The sequence below is a fragment of the Chlorocebus sabaeus genome, chromosome 8, assembly GCF_047675955.1.
Source record: "Chlorocebus sabaeus isolate Y175 chromosome 8, mChlSab1.0.hap1, whole genome shotgun sequence".
NCBI classification, from domain to species: Eukaryota; Metazoa; Chordata; class Mammalia; order Primates; family Cercopithecidae; genus Chlorocebus; species Chlorocebus sabaeus.
The window spans coordinates 90,705,421-90,729,441 of NC_132911.1; the positions used below are offsets into that span (position 1 = coordinate 90,705,421).

Genomic DNA, 24,021 nt, shown 5'->3' on the forward strand with positions numbered 1-24,021 from the left:
TCATCTGACAAAGGGCTAATATCCAGAACCTACAAAGAACTCAAACAAATTTACAAGAAAAAAACAAACAACCCCATCCAAAAGTGGGCAAAGGATATGAACAGACATTTCTCAAAAGAAGACATTCATACAGCCAACAGACACATGAAAAAATGCTCATCATCACTGGCCATCAGAGAAATGCAAATCAAAACCACAATGAGATACCATCTCACACCAGTTAGAATGGCGATCATTCAAAAGTCAGGAAACAACAGGTGCTGGAGAGGATGTGGAGAAATAGGAACACTTTTACACTGTTGGTGGGATTGTAAACTAGTTCAACCATTATGGAAAACAGTATGGCGATTCCTCAAGGATCTAGAACTAGATGTACCATATGACCCAGCCATCCCATTACTGGGTATATACCCAAAGGATTATAAATTATGCTGCTATAAGGACACATGCACACGTATGTTTATTGCAGCACTATTCACAATAGCAAAGACTTGGAATCAACCCAAATGTCCATCAGTGACAGATTGGATTAAGAAAATGTGGCACATATACACCATGGAATACTATGCAGCCATAAAAAAGGATGAGTTTGTGTCCTTTGTAGGGACATGGATGCAGCTGGAAACCATCATTCTTAGCAAACTATCACAAGAACAGAAAACCAAACACCGCATGTTCTCACTCGTAGGTGGGAACTGAACAATGAGATCACTTGGACTCGGGAAGGGGAACATCACACACCGGGGCCTATCATGGGGAGGGGGGAGGGGGGAGGGATTGCATTGGGAGTTATACCTGATGTAAATGACGAGTTGATGGGTGCAGCACACCAACATGGCACAAGTATACATATGTAGCAAACCTGTACGTTGTGCACATGTACCCTACAACTTGAAGTTTAATAATAATAAATTAATTAAAAAAAAAAAAAAGAATGAAATCCACACACTCCCGAGACCTATTGCCTGGTGTGACTCCTGTCTCAGCCTCTTACCCTCTCTGTGACTTTATACTGCTTACTACATTTCTCTGCCTTGGTTTTTTCATTTGTAAAGTGGAGATAACAATAGTACTCACTTTAAAGGGCTACTAGGATGATTAAATGAGCCTAATATATGTAAATAGTGTCTGGCACGTAGGGTTCCAGAAGTGTTAGTTATTTTTATTATTATTGTTATTCAGAAAAGCTCATCCAATATTTTAAGTGTCTTGAAAAATGTTACCGTTCAAACTTTGAATCTATCTTATATGTTGGTCCCTTTTCTAATGCATGAGAAGCTAGTCAAGGCTTTTGGAACTAAATGGCCTTTTTGTTTTCATTTTCCTTTTGCTTTCTGGCCCAGACTCATTTCATTTTACAAAATACTTCTAGATTTTTTTCTCTTGGGGGATCATAATAAGAGAGATTGAATCATCTAGAACTAGTTCTGTCAAAGTATCCCCTCTAAATAAATGTGATCAGCCTTCCTCTTCCTGGATTGAATCATTCCTCTTGGGCAGTGTCCTCTCATGAGACAATTATCTCATTCAGGTCCAGTCTGGCTGTACTGCCTGACTCCCTGTAGTAAGTCTTATGTTTAATGTGTCTTCTGTTAGAAACCAAATCCTGAAATTGTTGGAAGTGTTCTTTTGGAGCACTGGTACACACTAGGGGCCCTGGGGGAACAGGTTTTAAGGTATGCGCATATAGGTTTTGCATCATTCTGTTAGAAATACAATATATAGTTACAAATATAAAATCAGATGTGAAGATGAATATTTACTTGGGGTGAGAATAAAATTACAACAAATTAATAAAAGCTTGGAAGTCCGGTCCTTTTTCTCCCTTGACATTTCTTTAGACAGTTTACCAGAAATACATTCACAGGAATTATTTAAAAACTTCAGAATTCAAGTGATTTCAACAAATTGAGAAGCAATTTAGGAAAAATGTATTTCTCCATATTATTAGTTCTTTATGTATTATAGATGAAAAATGACCAATAAATTACACCTTTCCCCTATAATAAAAATAGGAAGGCTGAGAATTAAATAATTCAAGGTTTTACATTTTTGTACATGAAACTCACAAAAGGCATTAGTTTTGATTCTAAAAAAGTTTCTTCTATTAGAATAAAGGCAGTAGGTTGGTATATTATCCTAGGATTTTTTTATTGAAGATAAAATAAAAAATTAATAACAAAGGGAGGATGATGTCACTTTGGATTTTTAAATTTTTGAGTGCAAAATTTTTCATCCTAGTAGACTACAAGCTCCATGAAGGCAGATTTGTTTTATTTATTTCAGTGCTTCCTATTCCTTGACATTTGGCATAGAGTTCAATGTTTTGCACTGGATTTTATTTTGGTGTGCAATAGAAATAAATATCTTCTGATGATTAAAAAAAATGTACAAGACTTTTCTGTGTTGATTATAAATACGTTAGGATAGATTCAGACTTACAGTTTTTCTTTTTAGTATTGTCTGGAGAGCGGATTCTTTTTAAATATTACTTTTAATCAAGAAATCTTAATTATATGCATATCTGTGGTAAAATGTTTTTGTATATGTACACAACGTGAAATAATTAAATCAAGATGATTAACATATCCATCACTTCTCTTACTTTTTTGTGATGAGACATTTGAAATTTGCTCTCCTGGCTATTATATAAACAATATATTATTATTAACTGTAGTCACCCTGTTGTGCAATACATCTTAAAAACCTTTTACTTCTGTCTAATTGAATCTTTATACCCTTTCATCAACATCTCCACATTCCTCCCCAGCAACCTAGTTCCTAGTAACTACCATTCTACTCTCTGCTTCCATGACTTTCATGTTTTCAGATTCCACCTCTATGTGAGATCATATGGTGTATGTCTTTTGGTGCCTGCTTTATCTTACTTAGCATAATGTCTTTGATGTTATTCATGCTGTTGCAGAAGAATTTCCTTCTTTTTAAGACTGAACAGTATTCCACTGTGCATAAGTACTACATTTTTTTAAAGCCATTTATTCATTGATGGACATTTAGGTTGATTTCACATTTTGGCTCTTGTGAAAAGTGCTGCAATAAACATGGGAATGTAGATATCTCTTCAACATACTGATTTCAGTTTCTTTGGATAGATACCCAGAAGTGAGGTTCCTGCATCATATGTTAATTCTATTTTTAGTCTTTCTGAGGAAATGCCATACTGTTTTCCATAATGGCTGTACTAGTTTACATTCCCACTAACAGTGTACCTGTATGAGGGTTCTTTTTAGTTCAGGTCCTCATCAGCACTTACTTTTCTTTTTGATAGCAGTAATTCTAACAGATATGAGGTAATATCTCACTGTGGCTTTAGTTTTCATTTCCCCATTGATTACTGCTATTGAGCATTTGTTATTTTTTTCATGAACACATTGGCTATACATATGTCTTCTTTGGCAAAGTATGTGTTCAAAAACTCTGTCCATTTTTAATCATTTTTTTCCCTTGCTACTGAGTGGTTTGAGTTCCTTGTATATTTGGATATCAATTCCTTATTAGATATATAGTTTGCAAATTTTTTTCCCATTCTGTAGGTTGTTTCTTCACTTTGTTGATTGTTTCTTTGGTTGTGCAGAAGCTTTTAGTTTGATGTAATCTCATTTGATTGTTTTTGCTTTTGTTGCCTATGCTTTCAGATCATACTCAATAAATCTTTGCTCAGACCAATGTCATGGAGATTTTCCCCTATGTTTTATCCTAGCAGTTCTATGTTTAAGTTTTAGATCTTTTGTATTTAATCCGTTTTGAGTTTATTTTTGTATATGGTGAGAGGTAAGGGTCTAATTTCATTCTCTGCTGTGGATATCCAGTGTTTTAAAGCACCACTTATTAGAGAGACTGTCCTTTTTCCATTGTGTGTTCTTGACAATTTTGTCAATAATCAATTTATTATAACTGTGTGTGTTTATTTCTGGGTTTTCTATCCTGTCCAGTTGATCAATATGTCTGTTTTTATGCCAGCACCATACTCTTTTGATTATACTAGCTTTATAGTATATTTTGAATTCAGGGAGTGAGATGCCTTTGGCTTTGCTCTTTTTGCTCGAGACTTTTTGGTTATTTGGGATCTTTAGTGGTTCCATACAAATTTTAGAATTGTTTTTTCTATTTTTGTGAAGATGACATTGGAATTGTGATACAGTTTGCCTTGAATCTGTACATCACTTTTGGTAGGATAGACATTTTAACCATATTAATTATTCTAATCAGTGAACATGAATATCCTTCTATTTGTGTTTTCAATTTCTTTCATTAGTGTTTCAGTATGCAGATCTTTAAACTTTTTTGGTTAAATTCACACTAAGTAGTCTATTTTGTTGTTGCTATCGTAAATAGAATTATTTTTCTAGGATTTTTTTTTGGGTGGTTTGTGTATAGAAGCATGACTAAGTTTTGTACATTGATTTTGTATATCCTGCAACTTTACTATATTTATTTATTCTAATAGCTTTTGGTGGAGTCTCTAGGCTTTCATACTTATAAGATCCATTTTGTCTGCAACTGGAGACAGTTTCCCTGCTTCCTTCCCCATTGGGCTGTATATTTTTTTTTTTCTTTCTTTTGCCTAATTGCTCTGGCTACGACTTTCAATACTATGTTGAAAAGAAGTAGTGAAAGTGGGCATACTTGTCTTGTTCTTGATCTTAGATGAAAAGATTTCAACTTTTCACCTTTGAGTATAGTGTTAGCTGTTGGTTTATCATATATGGCCTTTATTGTGTTTATGTACATTCCTTCTATTGAGAGTTTTTATTATAAAAAAGGTTGAATACTTATAAAAACTATAACCCATCAATACTTGAATACTTATAAAAACTATCACCTGTGAACAGCTTTTAGTCCGAAGTTCATTTATAAATTAACTGTCAAGCATTCAGAATTTTCCAAAGACACAATATTATAGAATCACAGAATTGTAGAACAGGAAGTCAACTCAATCCTCTAGTGAAAACTCTTTAACCTAAATATGATTGTTAATCATTGTTCTTTAAAACAAAAAAGCTAACCGACAAAGTCATAGAGTACCCAATTTTCCCTAATTTGCTCAAAATATATCGAAATGTTATGCTTTTATAATAAAGAGGAAAATAACATTTTAAAATTTATAGTAATTAATGAAAAATTTAAAAATTGAGTAATTGTTTCTTTCTCACTGTTTCAGTACCTTTAATTAGAAAAGTATTAAGAGTTTGATACAGATAATTATGATAATTTTAAGGAGGTTCCTGGAAAACCATAAGGCCTTTAGAGTATATTCATTATTAATTTTTGTTTCAAAATATCTTACTTTCCTCTTTCTTCTCTTTTTTCACTCACAGGATGTTGGTGAGAACCTTTCTTTTTCTTAATGAAGAATGTTTTGATAATTCTGTTGGCTTTCCAGACATAATTAGACATGTATTTTTGTCTTAAAAAATAAAGAAATGAAGAAATAGGGGACTTTTATTTTTATGGATATGAAGTTCGAAAGAGAAAGGAAAGGGAGGAGAGCTTTAAAAAGATGGTTTACGTACACATAAAAGAAGTGATCTGAGCTTTGAGCCATTAAACATTGCTTTGTCTGGAATGAAGCCATTTTTTATTTTGAGGTTTCTTCTGATGACCACTAGCTGGCACTGTCAATCCAGAACAGCCCTGTCTTTTGGGATGGCTGAAAATGTGGGTAGAGATTGGTGGGATCTTACATTTATTCAATAGGTTGTTAACATTTATTCAATAGGTTGTTAATTCAAGGCATGCCTATTAATAATATTTTACCTAACATGTACACTCTTATAGCCAATTGTTTAGGCAAGGTTTTCTACCTAGGGCGGTACCTTCACTAGGGGGCATTTGAAATGTACACATATTTATAGTTATTACCATGACTCAAAGGAAGTAGGGATTTTAAACCTTTAGTAATGTGCAGTAAAATCTTGCACATTTTCCCAACCAAAATGTCAATAGTTCTCTTTCTCCCATCCTCCCTTCCTCTTAAGGAACACTGGTCTAGACGATATTATCTTAAACTTTCTCAAATTAGAGGAGTTGCTATAGATAATTGCTAAGATTTCATTAACCTTCAGATTTCCCTAGATCTTGATTTCAGAAACAAACTCATTCTTTCCTGAAAACTCGCTTTCTTTCTCTATTTCTATACATATCACTACAGTTAGACTGTAAACTCCTGGGAAAAAAAAGCAACACTATTTGTTTGGTGCACCTGAGAATTTTTATTGCTTATTTCAGTGCATGATACATAGTTGACATTCAAAAAATACTTGTGGAAGGTCTGCATTTACCCAGTAATTAAAGCATGAAAATCTTGCAGGCGTGTTTTGTTTCCTTTTCTCTATTTCTCCATGTGTTATAATTAGATTCTACTGTTCCATTGTATCTCTACTGTTTATCACTCATTTTTAATCTACTGCTCCACTCTAGCTTTTATTACCTGAATCCAGGACTACCAAACTTCGAAGTGGAATTACATTCTCAAATCTCTTCTCATCTTAATTCCACATTATGTACTACAACAAGTTAAATCTATTTTATTCATATGTTTTAATAGATTAATTTTTGAATACTTTTGGCTTTACAGAAAATTTGAGTAGAAAGTATAACTTCCACATATACCTTGACCCCTCCTTCCTAGTTTCCCATATTATCAATATCTTGCAGAAGCATGGTGTGTGTGTTGCAATTTTTAGCCAGTGTTGATATATTACTATTAACTAAAACCCATTTACATTAGGGATTACTGCTTGTGTTGAACATTGTAGGGCTTTTGACAAGTATATAATGACGTGGGTCAACCATTCCATGTAATGATGTGTGTTCAACATTACAGAATAGTTTTACTACTCTAAAAATCTTCTGCTCCATCTCTTCTCCCTCCCTTCTCCCTACCCTCAACTTGACCCTGACAACCACTGATTTTTTCCTCTGTCTCCATAATTTTGCCTTTTTTAGAATGTCATATAGTTGGAATAATACTGTATATATTATTTTCAGATTGCCTTCTGTCTTAGTCTGTTTTCTGTTGCTGTAAAAGAATATCAGAGATTGGATAATTTATAAAGAAAATAAATTTATTTCTCACACCTCTGGGGGCTGGGAAGTCAAAGGGTGTGAGACTGGCATCTGGCAAGGGTCATCTTATGGTATAAGGGTGGAAGGCGAAAGCAAGCTTTTGAAAGATAGAAAAGATAGAGAAAGACACCAAGGACTAGACTTGCTTTGTATCAACTCTCATGATAATTAACCTGCTAATGTGATAATGGCATTAATTCATGAGTCATACCCTCATGACTCAATCACCTTTATTAAGCCCCACCTTACAACACTGTGGCACTGGGGATTAAGTTTCAAAAGTGTGAATTTTGGGTGGCACATTTAAACCACAGCAGCTTCCTTCACTAAACAATATGTATTTAAGTTTTTTTCTCTGTGTGTGTGTGCGCGTGTGTGTATTTGGCTTGATAGCTCATTCCTTTTAATGCTGAATAATATTTATTGTATGGATATACTAATCTACATATATTTGTGTTTCATGCTTAATTTTTATTTCATGAATTTATTATATGGATCTACATATATATTGTGTGTGTGTATGTGTGTGTATTTGGCTTGATAGCTCATTCCTTTTATTGTTGAATAGTATTTATTGTATGGATATACCACTGTGTATACCACATATTGTATTCAAATACAATATGATGTATCTTTTATATACAAAGACCACACACTTAAACATAAATCTATAAATTAAATATCTACTGGTTCACTGAAATGTATATAAAGACACAAAAAAGGCTAAAATAATATTCACTGATTTAATATGGGTTTTCTCTGAGGGTGATGAAAAAGTTCAGTGTTAAGTGATGGTCAGAATAGTGGTCAAAATAAAATTCAAAGTAACTTATGTTGTTTTCAATTTTACAAGAGATTTTTCCGTTGCATGTCTACTCTTTGAATTACTAATTTAAAAAGAAATGAATACACAAATTCAAGACTTACTATAAAGCTACAGCAATCAAGACAATGTGGTATTAGCAAAACAGACAAATGGATCAATTAAACAGAATACAGAGGTCATGAGTAGACCCACACAAATATGTCAACTGATCTTTAACAAAGGAGCAAGCCAATTCAATGGAGAAAGTATGGATTTTCAATAAATGATACTAAAACAACTGGATATCCATATCAAAAAAAAAAAATTATGTGTCTAGACAGAGACCTTACATTATTCACAAAATTAACTCAAAATGGATCATAGACCTAAATTTAAAATGCAAAAGTATAAAACCATATAAGATAACAAAAAATCTAGGTAACGTTGGGTTTGGTGATGACTTCTTAGGTATTACACCAAAAGCATGACTGATGAAAAATAAAATGATTAAGCTGAACTTCCTTAAAATTCAAATCTTCTCCTCTACTGAAGACACTGTTAGAAGAATAAAAAGGCAATGCAATTTACTTATGTAACAAACCTGCACGTGTACCCCTGAACCTAAAATAAAAGTGAAAAATAAAAATAAAAAATCTGGTTTATATACCCAATGGAATACTATTCAGCCCTAAGGAAGAATGAGATCTTGCCATTTGCCACAACATAGATGAACCCAGAGGCCCTTATGTTAAGTTAAATAAGCCAGACACAGAAAGTAAAATACTTCTTGATCTCACTTCTATGTGAAATTAAAAAAATTGCAAATACAGAGATAGAGAACAGTGGTTACTAGGGGCAAGGGTGAAGGGAGGAAATGAGGAGATGTAGATCAGAGGACACAAAGTAGAATATATGTAGGATGAACAAGTGAAGAGATCTAATACACAATATGAGGACTATAGGCAATAACATTGCACTGTATTTGGGATTCAAACTAAATGAGTAGATTTGAGCTGTTCTTGCCAGACACAATAAAAATGGGTAACTATATGAAATGATGGATATGTTAATTTGCTTCCCTATAGAAATTTTTTTATTTTCTGTGTGTATTCTATAACATCATATTGTACACTTAAAATATACAGTAAAAATAAAATTTAAAGATACTAAAAATATATGTAATTTTCAATTTGAGATTTTCCACTTAGTTCTTCAAGTTTGATTGGCTATTCCTGATAGTCTCTTGTTTTTAATCATCATTGTGATTCCCTCCTTTATTTTCATAAAGATCTTATATATAACTCTTTTATATTTTATATCTAACATAGGGTAATTTATAGGCTTAGGGATATAAATCTGATGTTGTTGCTGCTGGCTTGCACTTATGGCAGCTTATCTTTCCAGGTGATCTTTCTGTGAAAGATTTGCTTATTAACATGTAGTAGTAACATGTGGCCTAAATTATGAAAAATTCTTCAACAGAAAATTTATATCTATCTCTTCCTAGACTCAGTGTGCACCATCAAGCTAAGCTACTCCATTCTCCTTCAAGAGTCCTTCCACAAAGATGGCTGGGCTCCCCTCCTTGTTCCTCGGTCATGGCTCAATTCCTCCCACCCATGCTCCTTTGTATCAATGACTGCCTTTAGAACACCGTACCCCTCCTCTCTGCCCATTGCTCACATCTCAAGTATCCACTCACTTTCCCCCTTCTTTTCGTGCAATGTGGTGGGCCTTGGAGACCTAGGTCACCTTTCATAAGACCAGCAATGTACCAGAAATTTGTTATGCAGGATATGTGCAACAACAGGGCTCTTTAGAGAATCAAGACTGCCATGCTGCAAAAAGCTTGAAGATTGTTTTTCTTTTTTTGCATTTTGGCATGTGTGCATATAAGGTATGTTCTAAGGTGTGTTAGAAGGTGTGTTCTTCTAAGGTATAAGATAGGTTCTACCCTACCAGTATATGAGTGCCAGATATTTCCTTTTTAATAGTTCTGTTCTAATGATCAACGTTTTTCCTGAGTCTGTGTCTAGGTACTTTTTAACAAATCTTTCTCATAACTAGATTTTTCTAGTCTTAATAGCATTTAACATGACAGGCACTGCATTTATATGTACTGCTACAGGAAGATTTAATGGTGACTCACATTCTTGTCCTTTTTTCCATTAAAAGTGAGGCTTCTAGCCCTGTGATTTTAATAAAAATTTAAAAACTGTCTGATATCTAAATGCTGTACATTCTGTACCTGGATTTACATTAACAGTTAACATTTTTACATGCCTAATATACTATTAACAGTGGGTCTGAAGTTTTACTTTTATTATTTCTAGCTACTATAACAATCCTAAAGATAGGAAGTCCTTTTCTAAAGATAAAAAAATAAATGAAAGGTTTAAATACTTCATATAAGGTTACAGGACTTCAGTTTTATGTGCAAATCGTATATTGATTCTCAAAATAGGGAGAACTTGAGTTAGTTATTTCAGGGGAAGTAAATTTTTATGACTGATCAATATCTCTCTAAGAGGTTTACATTCAATCTTGCAGTTAATTTTGTCAAACAGATCTTTAAGTTTTCCTTCAGTACTTTATGAAAATGAAAAGTTTGAGATTAATCTTAATGTTTAATTGCAATAGCATTTGGAACTTCTTTGAAAAATTATAATTTTGAAGGCATAAAGTCATTGGCTAATGAGCTTTGTCCATGAATAAGGCTAGAAACTCACATTTCCAAAAAAATTTTAAATAAGAACAGAAGACACTGAATAGTGTGAAACTTTGTAGTGGCCTAATGTTAAATACACTGACATTTTTAAGGAATGTTTATTTTTCAACTCATATTGTAATAAAAGAATGACATGCATTACGAAAATGTGTTTATATATGCAATATACATATTGTATATATAAAATATAGAATCAGCTTAATTCTTATCAAATGTACCTGCCTCCTTTATCAGGATATCACTTATATTTCTTTTAATTTTCATCAAATATGTGTGTAGGTGCTATGATAGTTGTAAGACAAATTCAGGAGGAAACAATCTATAAGTGATTGAATATATTCAACTTTTATGACTTGCTTTAGTTAACGTAAAATGAAAAATGTGAATTGCCTTAGGGCAAACACATAAATAACATTAATCAATAAGCATCTTATTAAAAGCTTATTATGTTTTCAGACATGTGAGCAAAACTGAATGAGATGCAGAAGAAATATTGCATTAGGGTATTTCTGGCTGCTATAGATAAACACTAAATCTCAGTAGCTTTACACAATATAATTTTATTTCTTTCCCACATAATGCTATAAAGGGGTGCTTTTCATTGACAGTTTGTTCTTTTAGTTTAGAAACTCAGGCCTCTACCGAACATTTGCTCTTCAGTCTTTATTGTGTGGCTTCCAAGGCCACCTTGTTCCTCTGCATCAAGCTGGAAGGGAAAAGGACCTTGAGAATCTTCTGTGGAAGAATCTTTTTTGGCACATCCTTCTGCCTTCTCTTTTATATTCCACTGGGTAGAACTCAACCATGAGAACACCAAGTAGATTAGCCTAGAACAGGGGAAGGGTGATCACTTAAAGCCCTCGGTAGTATTCCCTGACAGTACGACATGTTCCTTCCTTCCTTCTCTACTAGATTGTGCCTATGATGAGAAATGGAAGACCCTTAATCTTAGAGCAAGACGATTGGAATGTGTTCACTCATTTTGCTAGTTTATATAAGCATAGGCAGGTAATTTAAACTTTATATGCATCATTTCCTTATATGTAAAATGACAAACACATTTCTAAATAATAATACATCCAAATCTAATATAGTCAGTGATTTTATATCTACTTTAAAGGCTTCCGTATGCTCCTCCAAACTTTATCTTCTTTTTCGGCACAGGGCTAGACTACATTTACCAGCCTCCCTTGTAGTTAGGGAGACTGCATTTATCTTCAAATATAGTCACACTGGGTGTTAGAGCTTTAACATACGCCTTTTTGGGAGAGGGGGAACCATACAATCCATAGCAGTTATTAACATTTAAAAATAAGACATTTTTACATGAGAGTACAGATTTCTGACTTCTGTAGAAAACTACAGGATCTGAACACATTGAACTTCTATTAATACATGATAAAAATGGTCTTAAGGGCGAGGTCACAGGTCCCTCCATGTGGACGTGGTCTTTTCAGCTTACCACAGTTCCCACCTTATGATACTTGCTTGGATACGATAAGCATTTAATTTTGTAATCCCTGTATATAGAGAATCCTGAGAGTGCTCTAGAGTTCTGCTGTGTAAACCTATATATTTTGAATATATTTCCCTTTCATCTGCTTGAGGAAGTTGGAGTTATTTTCTTATAGATGAGTTCATTGCAGGTAAGCTTCAATGAAGTGGCAACTTCTTTGTCCATGGGTAGTATAACATCTTCAGGACATAATTGAAGGGTGAGATAGGTATTTAGGTCCATGATCTACTCTTCAACTCTACCATAATTCTAAACATTTCTTTGTCTCTGGCATGCTAATTATTTCATGTTTCCCCTCAGCTACTTCTATATTCCATATTTAGATACATTTATTTACAGATTTCACATGGTTTTAGACAATAATACTTTTCTACTGAACACACAGACATATGTTGTTGTTTCAACAAGAGATTCAGAAGTAGGAATATGTTCTACATTACATTTTTGGAACATAGAATATACATTATAGCATTACAGGTCATTTAGAGGCTCAATCTGAAAATCATGTCATCTCCAGCTCTAGCGTTTGACTCTTCCATTTCAACCTTCCACGTATTTCACTTTTTGGACATACTACTTTTGGAGACCCAGATCCTAGACACTGAATCCGTGTACATTACCAACCACATCTTGGAAATTCTCAAGAATTAGGTGAAGGAGGCAGCTAACTAAGGTTATATACATAAAGTATGTAAGTATAACTAAGGTTATACACATAAAAAATGACTTGGGTAAAAGTCTTAGTATTTGGGAATAAATTTTTTAGCCACTCCAAAGATGATCTAACCAGATCACAGATTGGAATAGGATTCCAAGTTTTGTAGTATAGGCTGCATATGTCTACACTTTTGTACTCTTTGAACCTCAGCATCTTTTCGGGAACAAAATGGATAGGAGTATCTAGTTAATACAGTCAAGTAAGATACATATACATTACTTAGAAGAGTGCCTGGCACATAGCAAGAACTAATATGTTTTATTAATTGGGGGGTAGAATATCCCAGCAGTTAAAATAATGGGTTTTGGAGTCAATTTAGTTTTCATTTGTACCCTGTATCCTCCACTTCTTAGTTATATGAATTAGGCAAACTATTAAAGTTGCAGTTTCTTTTTGTGCAGAAGGGTCAATAAAGTAACTCAAATAAAACATTGTCAGGTTATATAAATGTGCAATAACACAAAACAATGTAAAAGATCTTAGTACAATGATTCAAATATAACAAGTATCCAGTGAAAAACAGGTAGATGTGTAAAATAGATGATTGTAGAATGTGAGTTCCAAACAAAAAAAAATTTTTTTCTAGGAAGCCTCCAATAAATCAGTGGTCAGATTTTAGAAAGATTTGATGCTTGGTGAATGTATCTCTACACTGTGAGAAAATGAATAAAAATGGCTAATATAGAAAATCACATCATATTGTGTTATTTGAATCAATTAAGTTACATTAAATAAGATTTTTAAAGTATGTAGAATTTATCTTGTGTAAAGCATCAATATGGTGTTTTAGGAACATCATCCAAGAGAAGAAAAAGCTGTTATAAATATTTTAGAATGTGTTGTTATTATTTACAATAAAAATGAAAAAGACTTTTTAAAAAAGCCTTCTCTTGAGGATTTTTGTGTTCATTGTCATGTGGCAACTATTGGCTAAGATGTTTGTCAGTGTTAAATTTGAAGTACGATAATTTTTTATACTTATTGAAATAAGCCCTCAAGATGAATGTTTAGCATTTTTTTTAAAAATTGACAAATTTTTCATGGTGTTGTCAATTTAAAATTGAATGTGGTGGATTTTCCAGAAACAAATATCATTACCTAACATTTAATGACAATTTGCTATTCTCTGGATCTTGCTTATTGGCATTTTTGGTATTTGCCATAGATGAAGCTGTAGCTGCATATAAGAGTCATCCTGAGGAATATATTTAAAAAAGAGAAACCCACCCAGGGCTCTACTGTTGGAGTTTATGATTATCAATAAATGAATCAGAAATTTTTACTTACAAAAAGCATCTGAGGTAATTTCTGTGATCTGAATTTGGAAAATGCTGATCTTTTGTTGTAACACATCTTTACTCTAGACCTAAAAAATACTGCATGAGATTTTAATACAAGATGGCAAAGATTCAGATAAATATTCTCTCTAGTAATGTAGATGTAAACTATTTTAAATAATTTTAGGGGGATTTTAATTCTGTAGTACATTATATAAAACTTTAATCAATTATAGAAATATGAGTTTTAAAAAGATAACTTCAAAAATTAAATTTTTGACATTGATATTATCATATATTATCATACATTTTGTATTTCTTAAAATGTTTCTTACTGAGATTTGGATATTTTTAAAGCACAAAATATTGATATTTTATATTTTTGTTAGTTACTTCTTAGACTAAATATTCAGTATAGAATTGATGTGTATATATTGAGTTAAAAATCTTTCTCTTGGAAGCTGTTATCCTACGACACTTACAATTTAATTTCTGTCTTCTTTTTAAGCCGGAGTATAAGCAATACCTTATCACCTCACAATACATTTATGAAGCAATATCCTAAAGTATTCCTGCACCGAAAAACCAGACTTCCTAAACTTTTCAAACAGGAGGAACAAAGGTAATGATACCTTCTTTTGAAAGCAAGGTTGATGAGTGTGTATGAGTGTGCTTGTGCTCACATAAGTGGAACTCAATACTGAAAATATTTGACCAGTTTCCAGCCCTCTACACTAGGGAGCAGCCAAGGAAACAGAAATTAGTTTGTAAGGGTAAATTCATTTTTTGTTCAGCAAAAATATGTGTCCACTGCTAAGGATCATATTTATTTAAACTTTTTGTCAAAGAATTGTTACCTTTTACTAATGAATAGCAGTTTTTATGAAAGGGATTAAAATATTCTACAAAGTTTCATGAGAAACTTCCCAATGGAAAGGATTAGAGTGTTTGTGGGTGGAGGATATTCGGAGGTGTGTCGTGTATCAAGGTATAAATGACAAAGTCATGGGGCACTAAAAGGCATTTGTGAAGCCTTTTTTACTTGGTTCCTGCTTCTAGGTGGACCTGTATTTAGATGTGCTTTATGTATTTTTAAAGTCAAAGAATGAGATTACTAAAGGGTGTTGCAGAAGGTGTAACTGCCCTCTCAGTAAAGGATGAAGATGGATTGCCAGATCACATTGTGATGCAGCTCCTCTCAAATTGTCCCTGGGCCCAGTGGAACTGTAAGGTTCTTATATCAGTGCAGTACCTAGAAAGGCATTCTCACTTCTCTTTGTTGTTCCTTAAGAATCTTACAGTGGATGTGGAAACTTCCTACCCCATACTATTCAAGTAGAGTTGACCTCTTCACATCCTTGGCTACCCCACTGCCATACTCCCTAATAACTTGTATTACTATATCTGTAAGACTGTATTTTGCTTGTGTGTTTACTAGTCAGTATTTTTATTTCTGATATTTAACAGAGGGACTGACCCATAATTGTGAGTAGTAGATGTGTGTTGCCCCATGGGCAAACTACTTACTGGCTGTGTAAGGGAGTTGATCAAGAATATGTTTTCATTTATTTATATCAACAATACAAATGTAAAAATTCAAACAAAATTATTGTAACAAATATGTTTCCAGGGGTTGGAAGATATCAGCATGAGAGACATAGATCTATTTCATTATCCCATACCTTTCTTTTCTTTATAGCCATAGGGCAGTATTATGTGAAACATATCATATTAGTTGACTGGGAAAAATCTCTAGGAGATGGAGTTGCTCTGCCTTTTCAAGAACAATTCTGTTAAATTAATAAAATCTTATAAAAACAGAAATTCAAATACAACTTTTTCCAACACTGTATCTGTCATGTAGATCAAACTACATCCCCAGATAGTAAGCCTGCCTGGAATGATCATACAATGCTTATACTGTGATTTATCAAATTAACATCACTCTAGAAATATCTAATAAAAATATTTTGTACTTTTTGATTCCAAGTATACTCAATTTCTATTCTAATCTTGTTGATTAGAAAGAGACCTGTAAATGTAGCTCTGTCTATAGAATAAGGGACCAAGAGCCTTTATAGATAGCTGATATGTTCATCTTGCCCCATATTTATTCATTAATCTACCAGCAGTGGTCTGCTTCTTTAGTTAAAACATTAAACTTTGAGAGGACTACAGGGAGGCACCCAGTGGCTGTCAACATACTTGGTAATGAAATACCATCTTTATATTTTTAAGAAAAGAGACAGACCCCAAATGTGTTTTAACAGTAAAACTGTGGTTTAAATGTGAAAATAAAGAGTGGACTGCCAAATACACAAGAACTAGGAAGATACAGTATACTAATTAAGATTTGTTTAAGTGTCTGAAAAGCCAATAAAATTAGCTTAAGTATCTAGGGGAATTTTAAGAATCACACTTTAGAAATGTTTTGCTGTAGAGCTAACTTCACCATTAAATGATGACATTGGGACTCAGTTTTCTCTGTATCTCTGCCTCCTCTTTGCTGGGTTGGTTTCATCTTCACATATCATGTAATAGGTCTAGGAAGACCACATTGATTTATTTTATTATTCAGGTGAGAACAGAGGTGTTCTGAAACAGGCCCAGCAGGAGATTCATTGAAACCTCTAATTAAATTATATCATATCCCTGGATTGTCACTGTGCTGAATTTGCCAATCTTGAATTGCATGTCCACCTGAAGAGTGGGGAATATTGTTGACATTTTATGAAGCATATGGGATAAGATTAGAAGAGAGAAAGTGGAGGCTCAGAAGAAAATAAGGGGCTGGACATGGTGGCTCACACTTGTAATCCCAGCACTTTGGTAGGCCAAGGTAGGCAGATCACCTGAGGTTGGGAGTTCGAGACCATCCTGGCCAACATGGTCAAACCCTGCCTCTACTAAAATACAAAAAATTAGCCAGGCATAGTGGCGCATACCTGTAATCCCAGTTACTTGGGAGGCTGAAGCAGGGGAATCGCTTGGACCTGGGAGGAGGAGGTTGCAGTGAGCCAAGATCGTACCACCACACTCCGGCCTGGAGACAGAGCATGACTCTATTAAAAAAACAAACAAAAAAAACCCCCAAAAACAAAACAAAATGAAACAAAACCACAACTTAAGTTGAATTAAATAGAATCTCCTAAAATATATTAAGAAAATTGTGAATTTTCTTCTTAGCTTAGTATACATGGGTCCCTTATTCAATGTGATATATCTATAGATACCCTGATGATGGAAACTGAGCTTAGGTAAATCCAAGAATCTTTTAAAGGAATAAAACTGATGAGGAAACTTGCAAGTTAGCAGACACTAAATACCTACACTGTTAACATTTATACTATTACAATTATTCATCAACAATATTTACCTATTATCATTGTCATATTTAACACTATAATTCATTTAACACAAATATTATGTGATAGCTACAATAGCAAATAAGGTACCTGCCTGGCTGTGGGTACCTGGTGATGCCAGGTCATTTAGTAAATATTGAAGGAAGACAGCCATGTTCAAGGAGATTAGGAGAAATGCTACATAGAAACGTTAAGTCCATATGGAGCAAGGCACACAAATGAAAATAAGCAGAAGACCTGGCTGAGACATTGAGAAACAATTCTATTTGAACAAAACTTGAAGAATAGTATAAGAAGAGGAAGTACTGCTATTTTATTCATGGATTGATAAGAAGGTAAATTTTTGGCATATTCACATATGTAGGAAATCAAATAGAGAGGAAGCTGTGTTGTTTTAAAAAGAACATTCAGTTTTGACCCAAAAGACTTGGTTTTGTGTGTTTGTTTCACTCAATAGCAGAAACATGACTTTTAAGAAAGAAGTCTGTTAACTCACACTCAGTTTTTACTCAGAAAAGGAGGACAGACAATATTGATCCCCTACTTCAGAGTTATGCATTGAAAACACTTTTAAATTGTACTCGTTTTCATTATCATGCACTATTGATGGCAGTGATATTTTATGTATATTATACCATCTGTCAAGAAATCGACCATTTTTCAAATAGATTAAACAACAGCAACAAAAAGATGGAAACTTCACCTTATATAAAGTACCAGTGTGTTTAAAGGGGGCTGTGAAATGAAATGATTTCCATATTCCAATGGCTAGATGAAATGAACAATGTTGTGATTATCATCCTAAGAATTCTATTTTTTTTTTTTTTTTTTTGAGAGGGAGTCTTGCACTGTTGCCCAGGCAGGAGTGCAGTGGCCAGATCTCAGCTCACTGCAACCTCTGCCTCCCAGGTTCAAGTAATTCTCCAGCCTCAGCCTCCCAGGACTACAGGCTCCCACCACCAGCTCCCACCACCACGCCCAGCTAATTTGTATTTTTAGTAGAGATGAGATTTCACCATGCTGGCCAGGACCATCTGGATCTCTTGACCTTGTGATCCGCCCACCTTGGCCTCTCAAAGTGCTGGGATTACAGGCATGAGCCACCGCGCAGGGCCAATAATTCTTTTTGATGATACTGTACAATAATTGACTTACCTGTTCCCAATAAACATAATGGTCATCTTTTTTAAACAATAACAACAACAAAATGTGATTGCCATTTTGAGCCATCTTTACTCATTACAGAAAGATGGAGCATAATCTCAGATTTACATCTATATCTTATATTTAGAATACATAATTATAAATGTACTAATTTAAAAAAAATGCTAGGGAGTCCTTTTGCTTTCAACCTATTCTATGCTTATTTTAGAACTTTCTTTTTCACAAAAATTATAACTTTACTGTTTTGATATTTTCATTTACTTTTTAATGACAGTCTTGGAAGTATTGTAAAGCTAGATCGTTTCCTGAGAACAGTGCCGTTAAAGTGAATTTGGTAAATAGTTTACATTTTTAAAATGTAATTGTAACTTTCTACACTTGAAAAATTCCTAAATAAATATTGCAGTGATTTTTACCCAGAATATGTAAACTACAGCTCAATCTGTTTGCCTTTGAACATTTACTCAAATTTATACTCTCCAAACTTTATTCTCAGTACTATGATGAGAAATATTTTTAAAATCTGAGAACCCTGGCTTAAGATAGAAAGTCATGATGTTTGTGATTTAAATACATAGAAGAGAAACATTCTGGCATCAAGAAATCTTCCGATTTTTGTTAAATTGGACAGTATAACCACCCTTTTCTATATTGACATTCAACTCTTTCTTTTATTAATTAATCCAATTATTTACCAAGTAGCTATTATATAGCAGGCACTGTGCTAGTGTAGAATAAGATGAATATGGTCCTTGCTCCTCTAGAGTTTATGAGTCAGATCTTCTCAAGGGAGATAGCCTTAAGCAATAATCCTGCTAATAATTATTTAAGCACAATTTATCTTCATGAATTCATCTTTCAGTTTTTAGATTAGATCATGAATTAGTCCAGACTTTGAATTGTAATAGAAATTGAACTCAAAGGAACATAAGTTCCCTTGAGGAACATTTTAAAAAGTTGCCTATTGATTCACCTAACCTACTGGAGGATGGGAAAAGCCAGCCTTAGAGAAAAGGGTTACAAGATGTGTAGTGCTTGTCAAACCTCTACTTCTCATCCCTGCTCATATTTGTAGATTATCCCAGTTCTCTCTTGGTGATTGTGACCTTTCTCCGTGTGGCGGGGAACATCGTTACCAGGAGTTTTGAACTTGTAACACCTCTAACACTGGAGATAAAAAGGAATTTTTTTCAGCCAGAATAATCCTGAAGAAGGATTGAGATTGGCTGCCCAGTGGCATAGAACCTGTTAGCAAAAGAAATGGGGGAGGGGGAGCATCCTGCACAAAGAAGATAGCCACTGTAAATAATGAGTGCTTTCCTAGGTGTAAGATACATTAATACATAAATTCACAGTGATTTAAAAAATTGCTACATTGTTTACTTCAATAAATTTAATATCTACCCTTTAAGCAATAAGAAAAGACATAGATTTTTAATCAATGTGTGTTTAGGTCAATTTATGTCAGGAGTGAAAAAGAAATGAAGTGGTCTCATTGTCTGGGGTAATAACCAAAGTTTATTGTTCCACGGCCACGGAAAACTAGGACGTGGACACAAGAGAGTGAGGTTAAGAGCAGGGGTTTAACAGACAAAAGAAAGGGAAAAGTTCTCTCCTGCAGAGAGAAGGGGTCTCAAGTGGGTCTTCTGGTCCCCAGTAATGTGCAGGGGGTTTTATAGATGAGCTTGAGGAGGTGGTGTTTCATTTACATAGGCCACAAAAAATTGGTCAGACCAGGTATGCCATTTGCATAGCGTAAAGAACTGGTTAGGATTAGGTGTGGTGTTTGCATAGCCCGCGAAGAATCTGGCTACCTCACCCTAATCTTTTATTATGCAGAAGGGTTCTCTACCTCACCATGTTGCCTGCTTTTCTACTGTACATGTGGTGACAAAGAAAAGGGAAGATGGAGCCTCTATGTTGAACATACCTGGTTTCCAGGTAGCCCTTTTCTATTGGCACAGCTGTTGGCATTCACCTTGCAAGCTTTTAGCTTGCTTATCTATGTTTGCAGCTGGATTTTTCAGGCTGCTCTTTGTTAGAAAAGAAATTATTTGGGGGCCGCTTTTTGTTAAAAGGCAAGCCTTGCCGAGGACTCCTTCACCCTCACTATCTGCCTAAATAATTTATTTTTAGCTCCTATATCAAAAGTTGAAGGAAACGTTTGTAATTGAGGAAACAAATAATAAGCATCCAAAGCATTATGGAAACCTTTGTTAAAAATATATTTATTCAAAATGTGACTTTTTATTGATACATAATAGATGTATGCATTTTTGGACATGTGATATTTTGATAAATTTATATTATGTATAATAATCAAATCATGGTAGTTGAAATATTTATTATCTTAAACATTGATCTATGCTGGGAATGTTTGAATTATTCTCTACTAGCTATTTTGAAATATACAATAGATTATTGTTTACTGTAGTCACAAAGAAAGAAGTGACATTATCCTTGTTCATAAATGACATGAGCTTATATTTAGAAAACCTTAAAGATTCCACCAGAAACTATTAGAAATGATAAAAAAATTCAGTAAAATTGCAGGATACAAGAGCAACATAAAAAATCAGTAGCATTTATATATGCCAACAGCAAACAATCTGAAAAAGAAATCAAGAAAGCAATCCCATTTACAATAGACACAAAAATTGTAAAATACCTAGGAAAAAAATTTAACCAAAAAACTTAAAGGTCTCTACAAGGAAAACTATAAATTTTAGTGCTGATGAAAAAAATTAAAGAGGACACAAAAAAGTAAGAAGATATTCCATGCCCCAGACTGGAAGAATAATATTATTAAAATGTCAATATTACGCAAAATGTGACATTTTTACGGGGGTGGAAATTGAAGTATTTACAAAGAAGGCTGCTTACTTGTTATAATTTTGTTTGACTTTTATAAAAATGTTACCAGATTTTGACCATTTTAGTTCCAGAAGGGGTTAGTCAGCACTAAAATATCAAAACAATTTTTAAAAATTCTGGTTAAGTTTAACAATTATAGTGTTTGTATTAGATTGGTAGATATTAGGCAAAATGTTTATCAATGAGGGGTACATTTTTCTAGAAGGTGTAAACCAGAAATAATGTGGCAGAAGCTAAGGGGAAACCAATGATGTATTTGAATTATTAGCTATAATACTTCTTCCAATATGCCGTCATGCACTGCATGCATTTCAGTCAACAATGGATCACGTATACCATGGTGGTCCCATAAAATTAAAATGGGACTGAAAAATTACCTATCACTCAGGGACTTCATAGCTGCCTGTAATGTCATACTTTAACGTATTACTTATGTTTTTATGATGATGTGGATGTAAACATATCTATTGTGCTGCCAGTTATATAAAAACATGGCACATACAATTATGTGTAGTACATAATACTTGATAATGATGATAAATGACTATGTTATTGATTATGTATTTACTATAACTTTTATTGTGATTTTAGAGTGTATTTATTCTATTTATATATTAAAAAAGGTTAATTGTAAAACAACCTCAGGCAGTCCCTTCAGGAGGGATTCCAGAAGAAGGCATTTTTATCATAGGAAATGACAGCTCCGTGTGTGTTATTGTCCCTGAAGACCTTCCAGGGGGACAAGACATATGGGTGTGGAAGACAGTGATATCGATGATCCTGACCCTATATAGGCCTAGGCTAATGTTTGTAATTGTATATTTGTAACAAAAAAAAAAAAGTTTAAAAAGTAAAAATAAAAATAAAAAATTGTAAAAATAGAAAAATGGTATAGGATAAAGATAGAAACAAAGAGCGTATTTTTGTATAGCTGTACAATGTGTTTGTGTTTTAAGCTTCGTGTTATTGCAAGAGTAAAGACATTAAAAACAATGAAAAATCTTATAAAGTCAAAATGTTACCATAATCAAAGGGTAATGTATTACTGAAGAAAGAAAAATATTTTACAAGTAAATCTAGTGTAGCCTAAGTATACAGTGTGTATAAAGTCTATATGTGTGTACAATAATGTCCTACTCACTCACTGACTCACCCAAAGCAACTTCCAGTCCTGCAGGCTCCATTCAAGGGAAGTGCCCTCTACAAGTATACCATTTTACATCTTTAATCCTGTATTTTAATTTAACTCTACCTCTTTTGTGTTTAGATATGCTTAGTTACATAATTACTTACCATTGTATTACAATTGCTTATAATATTTGGTACAGTAACATGCTGTACAGGTTTGTAGCCTAGAAGTCATAGGCTATACCATATTAGCTTTGGTGTGTAACAGGATATACCATTTATGTTTCATTAAGCACACTCTGTGGTGTTTACCTAATGACAGAATTTCCAAATGATGCATTTCTCAGAAAGTATCTCTATCATTAATCAACATATGACTGTATTCAGATTACTCAATTAATCAAAATGAAAGTTGGTTAATTTTGAAGAAAATGTTAAACTAAAAGTCAGATATATAATATTAAGTGAAGAAGTTTCTTCTTGTAAAGAGTTCAAATGAATAAAAATGAAAAAAATACTTGGATGATATCTACCTAATCTACACTTTCCTTAAACTATATACTTCACAAAATCAATATTATTTTATCTAAAGTGCACTCTCAGAAAAAGGAGCAGAATAGTTGATTCATATGAATTGAATGCTTGAGCAAATGTATCAAATGGAATAGTAAAGAAGAAAGATGCTTAACTCAAAATGGCACATGTCTAGTATAGAAAAAAGATTATAATTATAGCCATCCAATGGGTTCTTCTTGCCTGTTGCCCAGATAGAGCTGATTTATCAAGGCAGGGAAATTGCAGTAGAGAGTTTAATTCATGCAGAGCCACCTGAACAGGGAACCAGAATTTTATTATTACTCAAATCAGTTTCTGAGAGAATTTGGGGGCTAGGGTTTCTCAAAGGTAGTTTGGGGGAAGGGTTATGGGTAGTTAGGAAATGAGTGCTTGCTACTTATTAATTGTGGATGCAACCATAGGAATGTGGGAAATGGTCCTCCTGCGTGCTGAATGGCTTCTGGTTGGGGCCATAGGAGCAGTTGGTGGGTCCTGGTAGAGTCATAGTGTCATTAGACACACAAAAAACCTGAAAAGACATATCAAAAAGCCAATTTGAGATTCTACAATAGTGATGTTAACCTTCAGGTATAATTGGAGAAGTTGCATGTCTTGTGACTTCCAGCATAATGGCTGGCAATTGTTTATGTCTACACCTTAGCTGAATTCAGGCTCCTCTATCCTCCTAGGCTTGTGGTCTTCCATTAGCTTTACAAATGCAGTTGAGTTTTGGGGGAGGGCTATTATCATTTAAACTATAAGCTAAATATCTCCCAAAGGTAGCTTGTCCCATGCCCAGGGA

General features: G+C 33.7%; 1 protein-coding gene across 2 annotated transcripts in view; it reads left to right on the top strand.

Annotated features, from left to right (window-relative positions):
- Window positions 1-24,021, top strand: part of CNBD1 (cyclic nucleotide binding domain containing 1) — a 550,745-nt gene that overhangs the window by 24,154 nt on the left and 502,570 nt on the right. For both annotated transcript variants that reach the window (XM_038000319.2, XM_038000318.2), the window contains exon 3: window positions 14,642-14,755. In XM_038000319.2, the coding sequence (XP_037856247.2) occupies window positions 14,642-14,755 (114 nt within the window). The remainder of the gene's footprint in view (window positions 1-14,641; window positions 14,756-24,021) is intronic.